This window comes from Callospermophilus lateralis, chromosome 14, assembly GCF_048772815.1.
Source record: "Callospermophilus lateralis isolate mCalLat2 chromosome 14, mCalLat2.hap1, whole genome shotgun sequence".
Lineage (NCBI taxonomy): Eukaryota > Metazoa > Chordata > Mammalia > Rodentia > Sciuridae > Callospermophilus > Callospermophilus lateralis.
In genome coordinates this window covers 30,207,099-30,223,822 of record NC_135318.1, presented here as the reverse complement: position 1 = coordinate 30,223,822, position 16,724 = coordinate 30,207,099, and the positions used below count along the sequence as shown (strand labels likewise).

The following is a 16,724-nucleotide window of genomic DNA, read 5'->3' as shown; positions in this document are numbered from 1 at the left end:
TAGCCAGAAACTGGTTTAGAAGTTTACTAAACTACTATCACTTATTGTCACTCATATTTCTGTTAATTGCTTGCTTAAGTTAAAACTACCTTATTGTATTGATAATTAGTTATTTAAGAAGTAAAGGTTTCTCTCTGGCATACATAGATATTTGCCACTAGCAGAGTTTCATAAATATTCCTAGCTTTACTCAATATCTTAATGTTGATACTAATGATTTTTTATGACAATGAAGTTGTTGCTAATTCTGTAGTAGAACTGCAAAGAAATCAACTTACACTTAAGTGTTACTGTTTGCAAAGTGCTTTGATTTTTTAATATTATCCCCATAAAGGAGGCACAGCAGGCCTTATATAAGTCTCATTTGGGAGAAGAAAAATGAGGCTCAAGGATCAAGAACCATGCCCCAAGTCACACAGAAATAGAGTCAAAATCTGATCCTAGGAGCTGGATGTGGTGTGTACCTGTAGTCCAGTCCTGCTTAGAGGGAGGATTGCTTGAGCCCAGGAGTTCAAGGCCAGCCTGGGCACCTCCTCCAAAAAAATTTTTTTTTGGTTTTGATTCTAGGTTTTGTGTTTGAAATTCCTCTCCACTATACTGCATCCTTCTGTGTATTCATCTTCATTATCATTGTAATACTCTACAACAGTAACATAGGAATAGAACCTAAGTCCAAATTCCACACTTAATGTGCCGGGTGCTGTGCTGTCCTGCAGTAGTTAAAAAGACAGTTTATGCCCCTTATTTGTTCAGTAATGGGCAATAAAAAAAAAAAACCAAAAAACATTGCTTATCCCAGGAATAATCCATTTTTTAGCACTGGTCCTCTTGTTTTATGCTTTAATATGGAAAACTTGGTTGCATGTTAATTCTGATACTAATACACAGTGAAGAAGATCACTTCTTAAAAATATATATGTGGTAGGAAGCATTGAATGAATGTTATTTTTAATTCTTTTTGTGTGTGTGTGTGTGTGTGTGTGGTGGTGGGGATTGAACCCAGGGCCTTATGCATGGGAGGCAAGCACTCTACCAACTGAGCTATATCCCCAGCCATTGTTATTTTTAATTCTTAAATGGCTTTATTATTCTGTCTAAAACTGTTCTGGTTCAGATTTATCTTTTTGTCTTTACAGCAGTTAGAAGAAAAGAGTGAAGATCAAGAAGACAAAGAATGTTTGAAACAAGCAATAACAGCTTTGCTTAATGTTCAAAGTGGTATGGAAAAAATATGTTCTAAAAGTCTTGCAAAACGAAGGCTGAGGTGAATATTCTCACTTTTTAAAGTATCCTCCTTTTCACCCTGAATATTGTGGTGTAAATTCAGGGATCCCAGTTCCCTCCTCAAGTAAACAATGAAGAAAATAGTTTTAGTGACAAGCTTGGTCTTTCAGAGGAAGTGACATCAAAGCCAGGAGAATTTGTTATTGTTTGAAAAACCTTTCATATTTGTGCATTTTCCTTTCATACTCCCAGACAAGACCTCCTGAGAATCAACTGGTAAGCTAAAGGAGAGATAGAGCAAAATGTATCGGGTAGATTTATGTCAGCATCATTGTTCTGTCAAAGTAAAATTAGTAATGCCCTTTATTTTAGGGATTATATAACTCAAAGCATTAATTCAGATAACATTACTTCCACTTTCCTAATTATAATATGTGCTATGTGTTTCTAACTTTGGGTCTTGTCCATTTAAACACTTGTAAATAATTTATTTTAATCTCTTAAATTACTTTTTTTTCACTATGTTGGGCTACTTTTTAATGTTTGCATTCTAAATATTTAGTAGCCAAGATAGAAATAATCATACTGTAGCTGAATCTGTATGATTGAATTTTGTCAGTAGTCATTGTTCTTTTTATAGCACTGAAAATTTTTTCTGTGTTGTTTTAGTTTCCAAAATTGTGTAGTTGTGTACCACTAATATATTTGAGGAATTAGTAAACACCTTATCAGTGTGACTTTTGAAAATGTACTTTTACCCTAGCCCTTATTTACATGAACTATAGATTCTTTGTCATCTGTGCACTAATAATGTCTTTTCCTTTATCCCAGTGAATCTGCATGTCGGTTTTATAGTCAGCAAATGAAGGGAAAACAACTAGCAATCAAGAAAATGAACGAGATTCAGAAGAATATTGATGGTTGGGAGGGAAAAGACATCGGACAGTGTTGCAATGAGTTTATAATGGAAGGAACTCTTACACGTGTAGGAGCCAAACATGAGAGACACATATTTCTCTTTGATGGTTTAATGATTTGCTGTAAATCAAATCATGGGCAGCCAAGACTTCCTGGTGCTAGCAATGCAGAATATCGTCTGAAAGAAAAGTTTTTTATGCGAAAGGTACAAATTAATGATAAAGATGACACCAGTGAATACAAGCATGCTTTTGAAATAATTCTAAAAGATGAAAATAGTGTTATATTTTCTGCCAAGTCAGCTGAAGAGAAAAACAATTGGATGGCAGCATTGATATCTTTGCAGTACCGGAGTACACTGGAAAGGATGCTTGATGTAACAATGCTACAAGAAGAAAAGGAAGAGCAGATGAGGCTGCCTAGCGCTGATGTGTATAGATTTGCAGAGCCTGACTCTGAAGAGAATATTATATTTGAAGAGAACATGCAACCTAAGGCTGGAATTCCAATTATTAAAGCAGGAACTGTTATTAAACTTATAGAGAGACTTACATACCATATGTATGCAGGTAAGAAATGTGAAGTTGTTTGTTATTTTGTTTTACTGCTTCTAGCTGACTGTCTGCTGTGTAGGTTATTGTGGCTAAAATAGAAAACAAACTAACGATCTAAAATCTCTGCATTCTCAGATCATTTTCTTTGACTAAAACCACCACTTACATTTCCTTGAATTTTTATATTTTCTATCACATTTATATACATTATTTTAAACCTTACAGAGAGTTACAGATGAGAAAATGAGTCCCTTAATTAAATTTATCCAGTTAGAAAGCAGAAGAAACATTAAACTTAATAATAAATTATCATTGGAGTCTAAAAGATATATATTCCTTTATCTCTTTTTTCTTTCTTTCTATTACTTCTATTGCTGAGCGTAAAATAAGTAGAAATTATAATATGCATATATCACCAGAACTGTGCTAGTAGTAAAAATGTCCCCAGCATTGCTTTTTCATAATTCCCATTCCTAAATCTATTAAATTTAGCAATTCCATTTAAGTATTTTCAGCATTTTTCCCCCTTTTTAAAAAATAACTAATGCTATTTTTAGAAAACATTTTTATCTTAACAGGGAAATTTTTAGAGATAAACCTGCCCAGATAACAATAGGAAGATTAGTATAGGCAGAATCAAATATATATGGCTGAGAGGTAAGGAATAAATATATAATGATTGTTTGTAATTTCATTTCTTCTAATGAAACAACATGATCATCTGTTCTTCAGCCTTCAATTTCTCCACATACTAAGAAGTTTTATAATTGTAAAATTTTGAATGTTGTTATTAGAGCACTGAACTGCGACTTGGAAACTTGACTTTTTCATAGTCCCTTAATGTCACAGAAACTTGATTTTTTTTCATCTCAAAAATCAACATCAAATAGCTACTTTGGTATGTTGGTGGGAATAGTAAATGAAATAATACCACATGTGGAAAACTCTTTGCAAAAATATAAATGTAACCTGTTTTCAAAAGCTTTTTATTATAAAGTGATTATTATAAATTATAAATGACTTAAAATCAAATGTAACTCAATAACATAAATGCTATTCTTAAATTGTTAAATGTTAAAGTTAACTTCTGTCCCCATTTCTTCTTGTAATGGGGTTGGGGATGGAGACTAGAGATTGAACCTAGGGCCTGGCACATGCTAAGCAAGTGCTCTAACTTCTTTTTCCTATTTCTAGATGTATGTTTCTAGGGAAATTTTTCTTCCATTTTTAAAGTCCTGTTGGATTCTCAGTTCTCTTTGGAAATTATTATAATACCAGTTAAATTAAGCGTTTAAATATATCCATTATATTTATCAAATGAATGAAGAGCATTTAACAATGTTAATCTGTTCAATTTATTAACTACAATCAGAACCACATTACAAGGAGTGAAATTAAGTTAAAATAATATTTTTATCAGTGGTCAAAACCACTTTATTTATAAATACAATCTGTTCATTATCTCCATATCTCTCTGGGATAAATTAGCCAATGTTTGCTTGATTTGGTTTCAGTTTTTATTTGGCCTCTCACTGATAGTCCTTTAGCTAATTTTTTCCATAGTAAAATAATAGTATTTTCCATAGGTTAGTTTTATAAGCAGTTTGGGTTCTCTGAACACATACCATTTGGTAGTAGTAGGCAGTAGCTGAGACATATGTTGAATGTAGTAAGAGAAAAATAGTCTGGGATTTCAGTTTTTTGGGTAATTTTTCTCCTAAAAATTTTTGTAGTCATTGGATCATTTTGCTGATCCAAAAATTTTATTAAAAATTTTAATAGCACAGGAAATTAAACAAGCTTCCTAATGTTTATATTAAAAATAAGTTATGAGGTAACAATTTTCAGTAGTTATTATGATCTACCTAATTAGTTAATGTTCATTAACCTTTTATATTATACTTTATGATCCAGAATAACATTTTTAAACTAAATATTCATTTTATCCTAAATATTTTTTGGGGGGGAGTGGGATTCTTAGACTATTTAGAGTAAAATTAATACTTAATATTTTTTCTCTGTAAGGACAGAATTTTTAATTTGTTTTCCTATCAAGCAATATAAGTGGAAACAGCTAAAGCATTCCTGGTGTTTCTTATCACAAGTCAGTGGTTGGGATTGTGGTTGGAAAATGCTTTTAAATTCCAAATTTTCGTATCTAATTGTTTCTATAAAACTTGATTGTTAATTATAAAAATTGTTCTTTAAACTGATTTTTTTCACAGAATTAATTTCTGATATTTCATAAGCAGTTGCAGAACTGCAATTAAATATTTCTTTTATGGGGAACTGTGCTTTATTTATTTTTTGAATGAGCATACTATAAAGCAAACTTAACTTGAACAAGCTGATAGTTTTTCTGTCAGTCTTCATTCCTGAATGTGTACAATGCTAGCCAAAGTTGGTGGTTATAGCACTTTTGTCATGGTGTTATTAGTTACTTTATTAATTTTTAGCTTTTGAATAGAATATTTTGCATAGTTTTGCTTATTATTATTATTATTATATTTAAATTTCTAAATTTGTAGAACTTTGCCAAAGTATTGAAGTTTAAAACAGTTAAATTAAAAAAAAAGAGAGAGAGATTCCTCTCAGCAATTTCTTGAAAAATCAAATGTCAGCTAGTTTTAGAAGTGTTGGGGCTAAATTTTGACATTTTTTTTCATTCTTATTTTGAAATGTAATTGAAAGCTTTATGTCATAAATGTTATTACTAATGTAACTGGAATCCACCAGCAGCTTTCATGAGTTGTAGTATACACAATTATTGTTAATTATTAGCTTTTTTGAGTATTCTGTAAGACTTGTTTACTGATCTTATTACTGGTGATACAGAATGTACTTCTTCTTCTTCTTTTTTTTTTTAAAATGTTTTATTTATTTATTTACTGTTGTGTGCTGGGGATTGAACCCAGGGCCTTGTGCATGTGAGGCAAGTACTCTACCAACTGAGCTATATCCCTAGCCCCCAGAATGTACTTCTAAGAGAGTTAACTTGTAAAATAAGAAAGCAGTTATTTTCAAGATCCCTTCTAGCTGAAATGGACTTTGAGTCCTCCCTACTGTGATAACAGATCCAGTTATTTGTCTTAAGAACAACTGGTCTACTTCTCTTTTACTTTTCTTCGGCTTCCCCAAAGAAAAAAACGAATTTTTGGTTTGGTTAGTTGGCTAATAGATATTTTTATTGGTGAACACACAGTACAGATTGTGGCTTACACTGAAGGACAGCTAAAATTTAATTTGCACATTTTTATTATATAGAATTATTTTAAAAGACATTGAATTATTCAATAACTAATTCTCTAAGATACCACCTACAGACATCTTTTAGATTATTATAGTTTAGTCAGACATTGTCATAAAAAACAGAAGAGAAATTGATTTAACCTTGCTTAATTCAGACTTAACTATAGCTTTAGCTAACTTGATTCCTCAAGTGTTTAACAATAATTTACAAAAGGGAGCTATAGATTACTAATGTAAGGAGTGTTGTCCAAGCCCTCATTTTATAGACAAAAACTCATGGCTCCTGAAGGTTATATGGTTTTCTAGAAACCATATTATCAGGTAATTGCATAACAAGGTCTAAAAATTAGGTTTCTTGACTCAACATACTTTCTACCTATTACAAAGATTCATACAAGGTTAAGTTTTTCTTTATTAGATTGTGTTAGTAAAAATAAAGGGAATTGCTTGGTTTGAAATGCTAATGATATAAATGCTTGTTCATTTCTGGGCAAACATGGGTCTACTATGGAGATACAGTCAGTGTAACTTTTTTTCTGATTGAAATAGGTAAAGATAGGTTCTAACTATAGGCAAACTGCCATTGTAAAGCATAGTTGTATAGTTAGATCATTATCATCACTCTGTTTTTTCAAAAAATCCAGTCAGACTTTAGTCTATTGGTATAGCTTGTTCTATAAAAGGAAACTTTTCTAAAAAAAAAAAAAAAAAACTTTAGGAGAATTAGAAAATGTATAATTCATGGAAAGGATTACAACAGGATCTGATACAGAATCTAATTTATAGCTTGTCTCTCATCTCAGTGTTTCTGGACATACAGTAAATCATTAACTATATCAGAGCTTTGAGATTCAGTCCAAATACAGGCAGGGTGGGATAGGAGTAAGAATTACCCAGTGGGGTGAATCATTCTCAATCTGACAATGGTATGAAGAGACTATTTTCTTACCTAGAATAAGCAAACACAAAAGGAAACTAGGAAGAGTCACTTCACAGAGTTGTTGTGGACAGTAAAATATGAATTAATTATTGAGACCTAAAACAATATGGGTAGAGAAAAGGATGGTGGTGGAATATCCAGTTTAGTAGTCTATTTTAGAAAAATGAGATGACCTTCAGGTAAGGATTGTGATTCAGAACTGACATTATATGGAAAATAAAAGTTTTTCATATTGAAGTGTGAGAAAAGGGTGTTTCTCTTGCATTGTGAACTTCACTTTTACAGAAGATAGGATTTAAAAAACTTAATATTTACTGCTATATTATGCATTCATATATAAAGTGCTAAACATAAAAATCTAATGAAGATTTTTGAGTTTGTGTCTTATGTAAGCTCAGTTTGGGTGCTTAACTTTTTAAAAATCTTTTGAATGATTTTTGATCTATAGGGCAGTGGTGTTCTATTTTTAAGCCCTCTGATTTTTTTTTTAAGTGTTTGTGCGTCAGCATAGCGTCTGTTTCCTTTTTTAAGGAATTCAAGAGTGATTGTTTATAAATCCTTGCTGAGAAGCTTATTGTTTCTTGTAGCTTTTAAATGGCTGTATTAAAGGGAGTATTATCACATGAACAGACATCCTGATTAACAGTGTTGAGCTATGGTGGATGGGGGAGGGGTATTCTTCATATAAATAGCTTTTAATGTAATAAATATTTCATAAATCACATTGACCTTGCCAAATAAAAGTCAAATATCAATCAAAATAAGTACACAAGAAGAATTGGATTTATCACCTCAAATCTCATGTGTATGTTCTGAACACTAATGTAGGTATATTCTAAGTTTGTAGGATTTTAAAGAATTGTGCAGTAAAATAAAACAAAGACAGCTAGAAGGCCAGCAGAAAATAACAACCGCAGCTTTTGTTTGAAATTATCTAGATATAGACCAGGGATTTCAAAGTGGAATTGGCAGGTATGTATAGAGAGGTTATACTGAGAGGGGAAAGCAGAGAAACTAGTGAACATGATAGAAATCTCAATGCAAGGTTTGAAAGTCAAGTGGAAGAGTAGTATTACTGATGTTGAGGCAGGAAAAAAATGGACAAATTTATTTTTTGTTGTGTTTGAGCATGAAATTTGTGGAATTGTCTCTACTGAGTGATAATCAGAAAGAGGAAAATATCAGAATAGGCTGCTTTTTATTTCCTCTGTGAATATTTGTTCATACTTGTGTTTCAAAGCCAAATGCAGGTTGTATTTTTATGTATTTGCCTTCCATCAGTATCTGAAATATCATTTTAGAATATAAGTAGATAACTGCTACCCCACAACCAACTAGCAGTATGCCTTAACTTTTATCATTGCCTGATAAATGGAAGTAGGTACTTTGTTTTCTTCAAAAATTATATAATCTGTCCTTATTGATGGATATTTTTTGATCTTTACATCATCACTAAGATAAAGGTCTTTAGTAGTTAATGTGGCATGGTATATGATGCAATCACTGAAATAGAGAAGTAAGTGCAATAGAAATAAAAATAGTTTCTGGAATATGTATGCTTTTTCGTGTAGAGTTTCAAATATAGGCCATGGCCTCTCAAATAAATTTTTCATTCATTAGACTTTTTATTGCTTTAGACTAAAAATAGAGTCTAAATTACACAAGCCTGGGAATATAGGTAGCATTTAAAGTACTTAAATTTTTTGCTAATTTTTTTTGTTTATTTTTGGTTTCTGCTATTTTTTTCTGATTCACAAGATTGCTCTTACTTCCAATCAAGCTAAAAACAACTTAAACTTGAGTCACTTAACCTACTACAACAGTGATGATTGTGGAAGTATTTATTTCACTGTCAGCCCCAGAAACTCCTCTTCTGAATGCAGTGTACAGGAAGGTACAGCTGCTGCTTCCTAAAATCTAGAAGAAGGCTTATAGTTATAGTTTACATAATTATGGTAGAAAAGAACACCAAATCAGGAATCAATCAGGAATCACATAACCGAGGTTCTGGTTTCAGTTTTGCCACTCTACTGTGTGACTTTGTATAAATCCTAGTTACTTCTCTCACCTGTCTTACTGAGCTTATAGAAATCATATGAAATAAATTAGGTGAAAACTCTTTGAGAACATTACATAACAGTCATTAGGAATTGCCATGATCCCATCTGAGTGGTGTGGCACTGAGGCATATCATCAGTTACTAAAGTAACTGGTTTAAGATGAAAAGTCTGTTTTTAAATGGTTTGGGTTAAGAGGATGAAAAATCTATTTTAAATTTGTTTGCCTTTAAAAATAGTCATTGTTTTCTTATTATAAAAATCTACTTTAAGGGCTGAGGCTGGGACTCAGTGGTAGAGCACTTGCCTAGCATGTGTGAGGCACTGGGTACAATCCTTAGCACCACATATAAGTAAATAAAAAATAAAGGTTCATCAACAACTAAAATAAATATATGTATATATATGTACGCACACACTTTAATTCACTTAGATCTTGCTTTTTTTCTGTTTTCAACTTACAAGTACCTTTGATAATCCCACAACATTTTAGCCTGATTTTGGTTGGCATTTGAGAAGAAATAGATCTGGGTGTTGATTTTAAATCTTTATATTAAAATAAACTTTTAAAGCAGGAGCGGGGGACACTCTAAATTTGGAACACAGCTCAGGGATACTTGGGACCTCTGTGTTGAGGATATGGGCTCTCTCTCCAATAGTGACAGCTCAAAGTCCCTATTGTGGCCACTGCTGTTGCTTCCTAAATACATGCTTTTTAAAAGTAGCCTCACCTTACAAATAGATTTGCAGAACAGGAAGAAGATTCTTGAAAGGGAGGGTTGTGATGAAACCGATAAAAATCTCTGTTTTAAAATCTTGTACAGCCTTCTGTTTTAAAATCTTTTCTTCTGGATGAGACATTAGTCTTTAACTGAGGAACTCTGTAACTGAAGACAATAAAATACCAACAGAAATGAAATTATTAAAGGATTATATGTATTTAAATTACTTTTATCAGTAACCCATTCTAGCCTCAGAAGCTAAAGGAAAATGGAGCATTTAAAACCAATGTACTTTGAGTCTGTGAACTTTTCTTTAACTTAAAAGTATTGTAATTTTAAATCCAGGATTATCTGATATTTAACTCAATTCATTATCTTTTTGACCATATATACCAATAGATTAGAAATAGATTTCTGCTTTATAATGAATCTGTGACTTTGCAAGAGTAAAATGGTAATAGTGTTATGAATATTTAAATTTAGAGTGGTTCTTAATCAGATAGAATCAGCTTAAATAAAAATTTTCCAAATACCTTCTGATTTTGCTAAGTCCTGTGCTAATAAAAGACAATGTATTTGTTTTAAGTTTTGATCCACAATGTGTGGCCTAACAAAAATAAAGGTATTTGTTATCCTCAGTGAATTTACCATAAATTAGACTTTACCAGTCCATAATGTAAATAGGAGACTGCTTCCAGAAAAAGACTCAAGTCAATGAACTTTCCCCTCCTTCTTTATAAGGACTCTTATAACTAAATGTAGACTTTGATGGAATTTGAGTTATAGAAGTGAGTGGGGTTCTCTTTATGCAAAAGACCATAGCCCAGTTCTCTTTTGCTGATGACAGCATCCTTTCTCTACAACTTGGGAGAATACTATCAAGGAGAAGCAGGAGTAGGTCAGGTCTGGGGAAGTTATCTCAGTCGATGGGCCTCCTGTTCTACTTCATGGAGGTATGAATGAAAAGTAGAACCTTTCATTAAGAGGGTTGGAGACTCTTCTTATGATTGATTTGTACAATTCTAGTCTCTGTGTTAGTTTTAACAGCTTTAACAGATAAAATTTGTGTTTGAGTTCCCATGTAATTCACAGTAACAGCTTACAGTTGTTTCAGCAGCTCTAGGTAAGGCCTCTGACAATTAAAAACAGTATTTAATCTACTTTATAAGATTCAATTTCTAGTTGTATGCTGTGTTAACATGATTTTTAAAAAATCTAAATAACTGATCCTAGATGCCAAGATAAACTAATCTGTATGCCAAGAAATTAATAGGTTATTGTTGCTACTTCTTTACCAAAGAGATAAACCAACTGGTGATAGGCAGAGATCCTGGTAGCAATATGCCTTTGCCTTTTTCCCTTATACATTCCTGTGGCCAATGATAAGTGTAAGACCATCTGGCCAGTTGCAGAGAGCAAGAAATAAGCTGACAAAAATTTTTAATATCAATTTTTTTACCACTGATTTAGAAAGCACTAAAGCTAGTAGTACATTACAAAATCCAAAACATTTTCTGTGCTGAAACATTTGGGATTTTAAAAATTTACTTTTGATCTCTTTTAAAAAATGTAAATAGTAGTTTTAAACATTCTGAATCAAATACTTTAATATTTTTCCTTTTTCTTTTTAGATCCCAATTTTGTTCGGACATTTCTTACAACATACAGATCCTTTTGCAAACCTCAAGAACTACTGAGTCTTATAATAGAAAGGTCTGTTTTTTAAAATGTTTAAGTTATTTTAAAAGAGATTGAGCAATAATCTATATGTTTTTCAGAAATATATTGGATGAGCTTTAAATTGTAGTTCATGAGCACTTTTAAAATAAATCCATTTATTTTTACATCATGTTACCTTTGATTATTTAAATAAAAAATAGGTGCCATTTTTAAATGGAAATTTAGCATTTGAAAATTCACATTTATAGAATTAATCACTTTAAAATATTACATAGAAGTGTATAATTTAAACTCTGAGTTTTTTGGTTTCTGTTTAATTTTTTTTTCCTTGGTACCAAGGATTAAACCAGGGGCGCTTAACCACTGTCCCATATCCCCAACCTGTTTTTATTTTTTATTTAGAGATGGGGTCATCTAAGTTGCTAACCAGTTAAGTTGCTGAGGCTGGCTTTTAACTTGCAATCCTCCTGCTCAACCTCTGGAGCCGCTGGAATTATAGGTGTGCATTACCACACCTAGCTATATAATTTAGACTCTGGATATTCAATTCTTTATGATTTAGATATTCAAACAAAAGTTTTCAAATATTCCACAAATTGAGTAAACCATAACTTGTCAGTAAATATGTTTAATACTATCATTCAGGAATGTGTTTTTGTCTACCCAAAGAGCAATCTACTTTTCAAACATTGGTTGCCCTTAAAAGTTATCAGTTGATTTAGAGTAATTCTACAAACCAAGATTGAACATCAATTCCATAACTATATAGTCATTTATTTTTTAGATTTTTGCATGCATTTATTATGTTTCTAGTTAGTTTTACCTATATTGTCAAGTATTAACCTCTTTTTAAAAATATTATCATTTGCCTTTACATTATAGAAGCCTCACTAATTTTCACAGATGTTTACATCCTTAAGTAATTTTGAATAGTATTCTTTTTTCTTTTATAATTTTTATAATTTTATAATTGTACATATTAATGAAGTACCATGTAATGTTTCAGTATATGTATATATTGTGTAATAACAGTAATCTCTTAGTTGTGCTGACTAAAAGCTTTATGGATTTCTATTGCATAATTTGAAATAAATATTTTCATTAAATTTTTTCTGTGTTATGACAGGTTTGAAATTCCAGAGCCTGAGCCAACAGAAGCTGATCGTATAGCTATAGAGAATGGAGATCAACCCTTGAGTGCAGAACTAAAAAGATTTAGAAAAGAATATATACAGCCTGTACAACTACGGTAAGCATTAAATAATAACTAAAGTAAATAAGTCTTCATCAGATTTTTGTTTCAAAGTTGGAATATATAAAGACCAAAGGAAGACGTAATAAATAAAATAAATGAATTAAATTTATTATATCTTAATAATGTAGAATTTTGAAAGTCACTGGTAAGATTATTTAAATTGATGAGTCTGTTTTATTGGTATCTTTCATTTTGATAAAATTTTTATTTGAGTTCCCATGTAATTCAATTCTGTGTTAATACCACAGAGTATTAAATGTATGTCGGCACTGGGTAGAGCACCACTTTTATGATTTTGAAAGAGATGCAGATCTTTTACAACGAATGGAGGAATTTATTGGAACAGTAAGAGGTATGTTTTCCCTAAAGGCCTTGTTTTATATGTAATAAAACTACAATATGGTGACTGTCAATTAATGCCATAATTGCTCAATGTTGTTAGAGATTTGGTTTTTTTTTTTTTTTTTTTTTTTTTTCTGTGATGGTGGGGATTGAATCCAGGGCCTCACACATGCTAAGCAAATGCTCTACCACTGAGCTACATCCCTTGTCCCCAAGATGTTTATAATAGTAAGAGCACAAGCATTTTAAAAGTTAAAATTTTCTCATCAAACAACATTTAGACCTACAGATTGCTCAGTAATCACTCTGTTGAGTCAAATGTATTTTCATTTGGTGAGTCAACTTACTGATTCTTTTAGAAATGATTAGAAAACCCTCAATGAAGCTAAGTTACTTATTTAAAAGTAAGTGTACCTGAGGTATGTAGCAACTATTCTATAATTGTAATACCTCTTAATGGAAGTCTGATAGGCTACAGGTGAATAGAGATAATCAGAGAGGAATGGAAGTCTGATAGAGCCTGAGGTGGCAGAAGGTATTATTCTTAGAGTCTATGTTTAACATCATCACTTTGAGTCTTTAGATTTTACTTTCCTTGTGAGAAACATGAGGAGCTAGGTTTGATGATCTCCATTGTTTTCCTATTTTAAAAATCTGGTACTATATGACTCCAGGATGTCCTAGTAAACTTATTTTTATTTCTATTGTATAGCATCAAAATTCATACTTAATGATGTGTGGACTCAATCCTCTGAGACTGTTTGGTTTATAAAAATGTGATGTTAATTAGATCAGTGCATGTATATAATCTATCAATCTTGTAATTTGTATAATACCTTTTTGAGAGAATATTCTAAAATAATATTTTGAACTAAAGTTGAGAACAATAGAGGTGAAAAATCTCTCAAATAAATTACTTCCTAATTTTATTTAGAAAGGATCTAGAATAATACATATCAATCTATGAATAGTTTATTCATGTGGAGAAGAATGAGATTGGAATGGGGGACTGAGAGGAGGGAACTTGTAGTTTTTATTTTTATCATTTGAACTTTTAATAGCAAAGATGTATTCAGGTATCATTTGTGAGATTTTATACCTTTTTAAAAGATAAAATATCAAATAAGGAGTATGTAAATGTTATTTTAAAATATAATGTATTTCAGGTAAAGCAATGAAAAAATGGGTTGAATCCATCACTAAAATAATCCAAAGGAAAAAAATTGCAAGAGACAATGGTCCAGGTCACAATATTACATTTCAGAGTTCACCTCCCACAGTTGAGTGGCATATAAGCAGACCCGGGCACATAGAGACTTTTGACCTGCTCACCTTACACCCAATAGAAATTGCTCGACAACTCACTTTACTTGAATCAGATTTATACCGGTATGTAATTTGACATTCAGCTGAAAAATCATTTCAAAAGAGTTAATTATTAAAATGCAATACTAATTCCTATCTTATAGCATTGTCATAAAATGTAAATGAGGTAGTACATGAAATGTTTAGTAGTGATAAGACTTGGCAGGCAGTTCTGATCCTTTTACTCTCTTGGTGTCTCCCCTGCTCTATTTGAATTTATACCATCTGTCTTTCTGCAGTCACCCTATGTAGTGAAGCTAGGTTCAAATCCTGACTTTCAATTGAATACTTGGTATTCTTAGGCAACTTTAACCTCCTTAGGTAACCTTTATCCTTCTGCTTCTTAGTTTCCTCCAGAGTGAAATGAGGCTAACGATAGTACTACTTCTGAGGCTGTTTTAAGGTTTTTAATATATGGTCAATATATGTACGGTGCTTATTAGCACATTGTCTAACGTCAAGTGAAAGCTCAATAATTATAGCTTCTCCTCTGGTAAACTTAAAGTCATGGCCAGTTATAGCTTTCTTCAGTTTCTTGTTCAACATTGACATAACTACAATCTCAAAAAATGTTAATGGTTTTAAATTCTATTTAGAATATAAAGTAATTGTTGTTGTTGTACCAAGGATTGAATCCAGATTATTTGCTTTTTAATAACTAAATTAAAAAAGGAGATAAACTTATCTCCTGCCAAAGATCATCATATTTCCCAAATGATAATGTTAGAATCTATTTTCAAGGACTTTTTTTGTGGTAGGTTTCTCTCTCCGTTCCTTTATAAAGAATGAAAGAAAGAAAAGATTTATAGATTTTAGTGACTACTGTACCCTCTTTGCACTAATTATTATATATCATTATTTATTAAACAATGTTTATAATTGCTGGAAAAGATTATGCAAAAATATCAACCTTGTCTGAAACAATAATACAGATATCTATAGAGAAAAATGTATAATTATAACTTTTTGTTAGACCTTGTTTTTATAAACCTTTTTGTTTGTGACAGAGAAAAGTTTATATAGCAAGAGTTTAGTTTTTATTTATTTTGTTTACTTAATAAAACACTGTCTATGTTAGAGGGAAAAGTATCATGTAGCATTTTTGTGATGATTTTAGAGCTGTACAGCCATCAGAATTAGTTGGAAGTGTGTGGACAAAAGAAGACAAAGAAATTAATTCTCCCAATCTTCTGAAAATGATCCGACATACCACTAATCTCACTCTGTGGTTTGAGAAGTAAGTATTCTTGACATTCTTATGTTGTATTGCAGTTGGCTGTGTTAGGAATTTTAGTGCCATTTTATTTGTATATGTTGCATGTCTGTTCTTTCCTTCTTCCTTTATTTTGCATTAAGTGAATATTTTTCTAATGTAGCATTTTAATTTTAGGAATGATTTTAATTTTTTTAGTTTCTTTTAGTGTTGTCTTATGATTTACTGTATACATCTTATCATTGGCTTTAGATTTATAGTAGCTTATTCCTATATAGCTTTATTCCTTTTCTCCCCTTTTCGTGGTATTATAATGCATATAACATCTAATTAATTATGTAAATCCAACAATACATTGATACAATTATTACTTCACCATTTGCCTTTATCCTCTTAACCTACTACAACTTTACTCTTACCTACCTTCTTTGTGCTGTTTTATTTTACACATATATGTGCAATACATTACACATATATTTCTGTGTTATAAACACAATATATTCATATACATTATTTTATATAGTTCCTTTTTAAGTCAGGTAAGACAAAAAAATGAATAAAAATATGCATGTATAGTATCTCTTATAATTACACAGTTATCTTTACTGGGGCTCTTTATATGGACTTGAATTACCATCTGGGATTACTTGTTTTGAGCCTGAGAACAACTTCCTTTAGTGTTTCTTGTGCAGTGGATCAGCTATCAATAAATTCTCAGTTTTTGTTTATCTGAGAAAATAGTTCGTCTTCATTTTTTAACAATAGCTCTATCTTCATGTTAATTGATTTTTCCTTCTGTCCAAATCTTCTACTGAGCCCTTCCAATTTTGTACTGTACTTTCCAATTCCAGAATTTCTTTTTATATATATATATATATATATATATATATAATTTCTACCTCCAATATTCTGTCTTGATGCACATTCTAATCATACCTTCCTTTACTACTTTATAATGTTGTCCTTTAGTTCTGCAAACATACTCAAGAATAGCTATTTTGAAATCTTTCTAAATCTAACATCTGGTCCATCTCACAGGCAACTTCTATTCCCTACTTTCATTCTAGTGTACGGGTCATATTTTCCTATTGTATGCTTTGTAATTTTTTATTTTATTTTTTTGTTTACTTGAATTTTTTAGATAATAGATTGTAGCAACTCTGAGTACTGTCCCCTCCCTTTCAGAGCTTGGAACTGCTGCTGCT

General features: G+C 31.3%; 1 protein-coding gene across 3 annotated transcripts in view; it reads left to right on the top strand.

The window, feature by feature from the left end:
- Sos1 (SOS Ras/Rac guanine nucleotide exchange factor 1) overlaps window positions 1-16,724 on the top strand; it is a 111,568-nt gene that overhangs the window by 69,040 nt on the left and 25,804 nt on the right. For 2 of the 3 annotated variants that reach the window (XM_076832526.2, XM_076832523.2), the window contains 7 exons: window positions 1,137-1,264; window positions 2,056-2,711; window positions 11,296-11,377; window positions 12,471-12,593; window positions 12,848-12,951; window positions 14,108-14,330; window positions 15,424-15,543. In XM_076832526.2, coding sequence (XP_076688641.1) covers window positions 1,137-1,264; window positions 2,056-2,711; window positions 11,296-11,377; window positions 12,471-12,593; window positions 12,848-12,951; window positions 14,108-14,330; window positions 15,424-15,543 — 1,436 coding nt within the window. The remainder of the gene's footprint in view (window positions 1-1,136; window positions 1,265-2,055; window positions 2,712-11,295; window positions 11,378-12,470; window positions 12,594-12,847; window positions 12,952-14,107; window positions 14,331-15,423; window positions 15,544-16,724) is intronic. The other variant, XM_076832525.2, reaches the window with a different exon arrangement.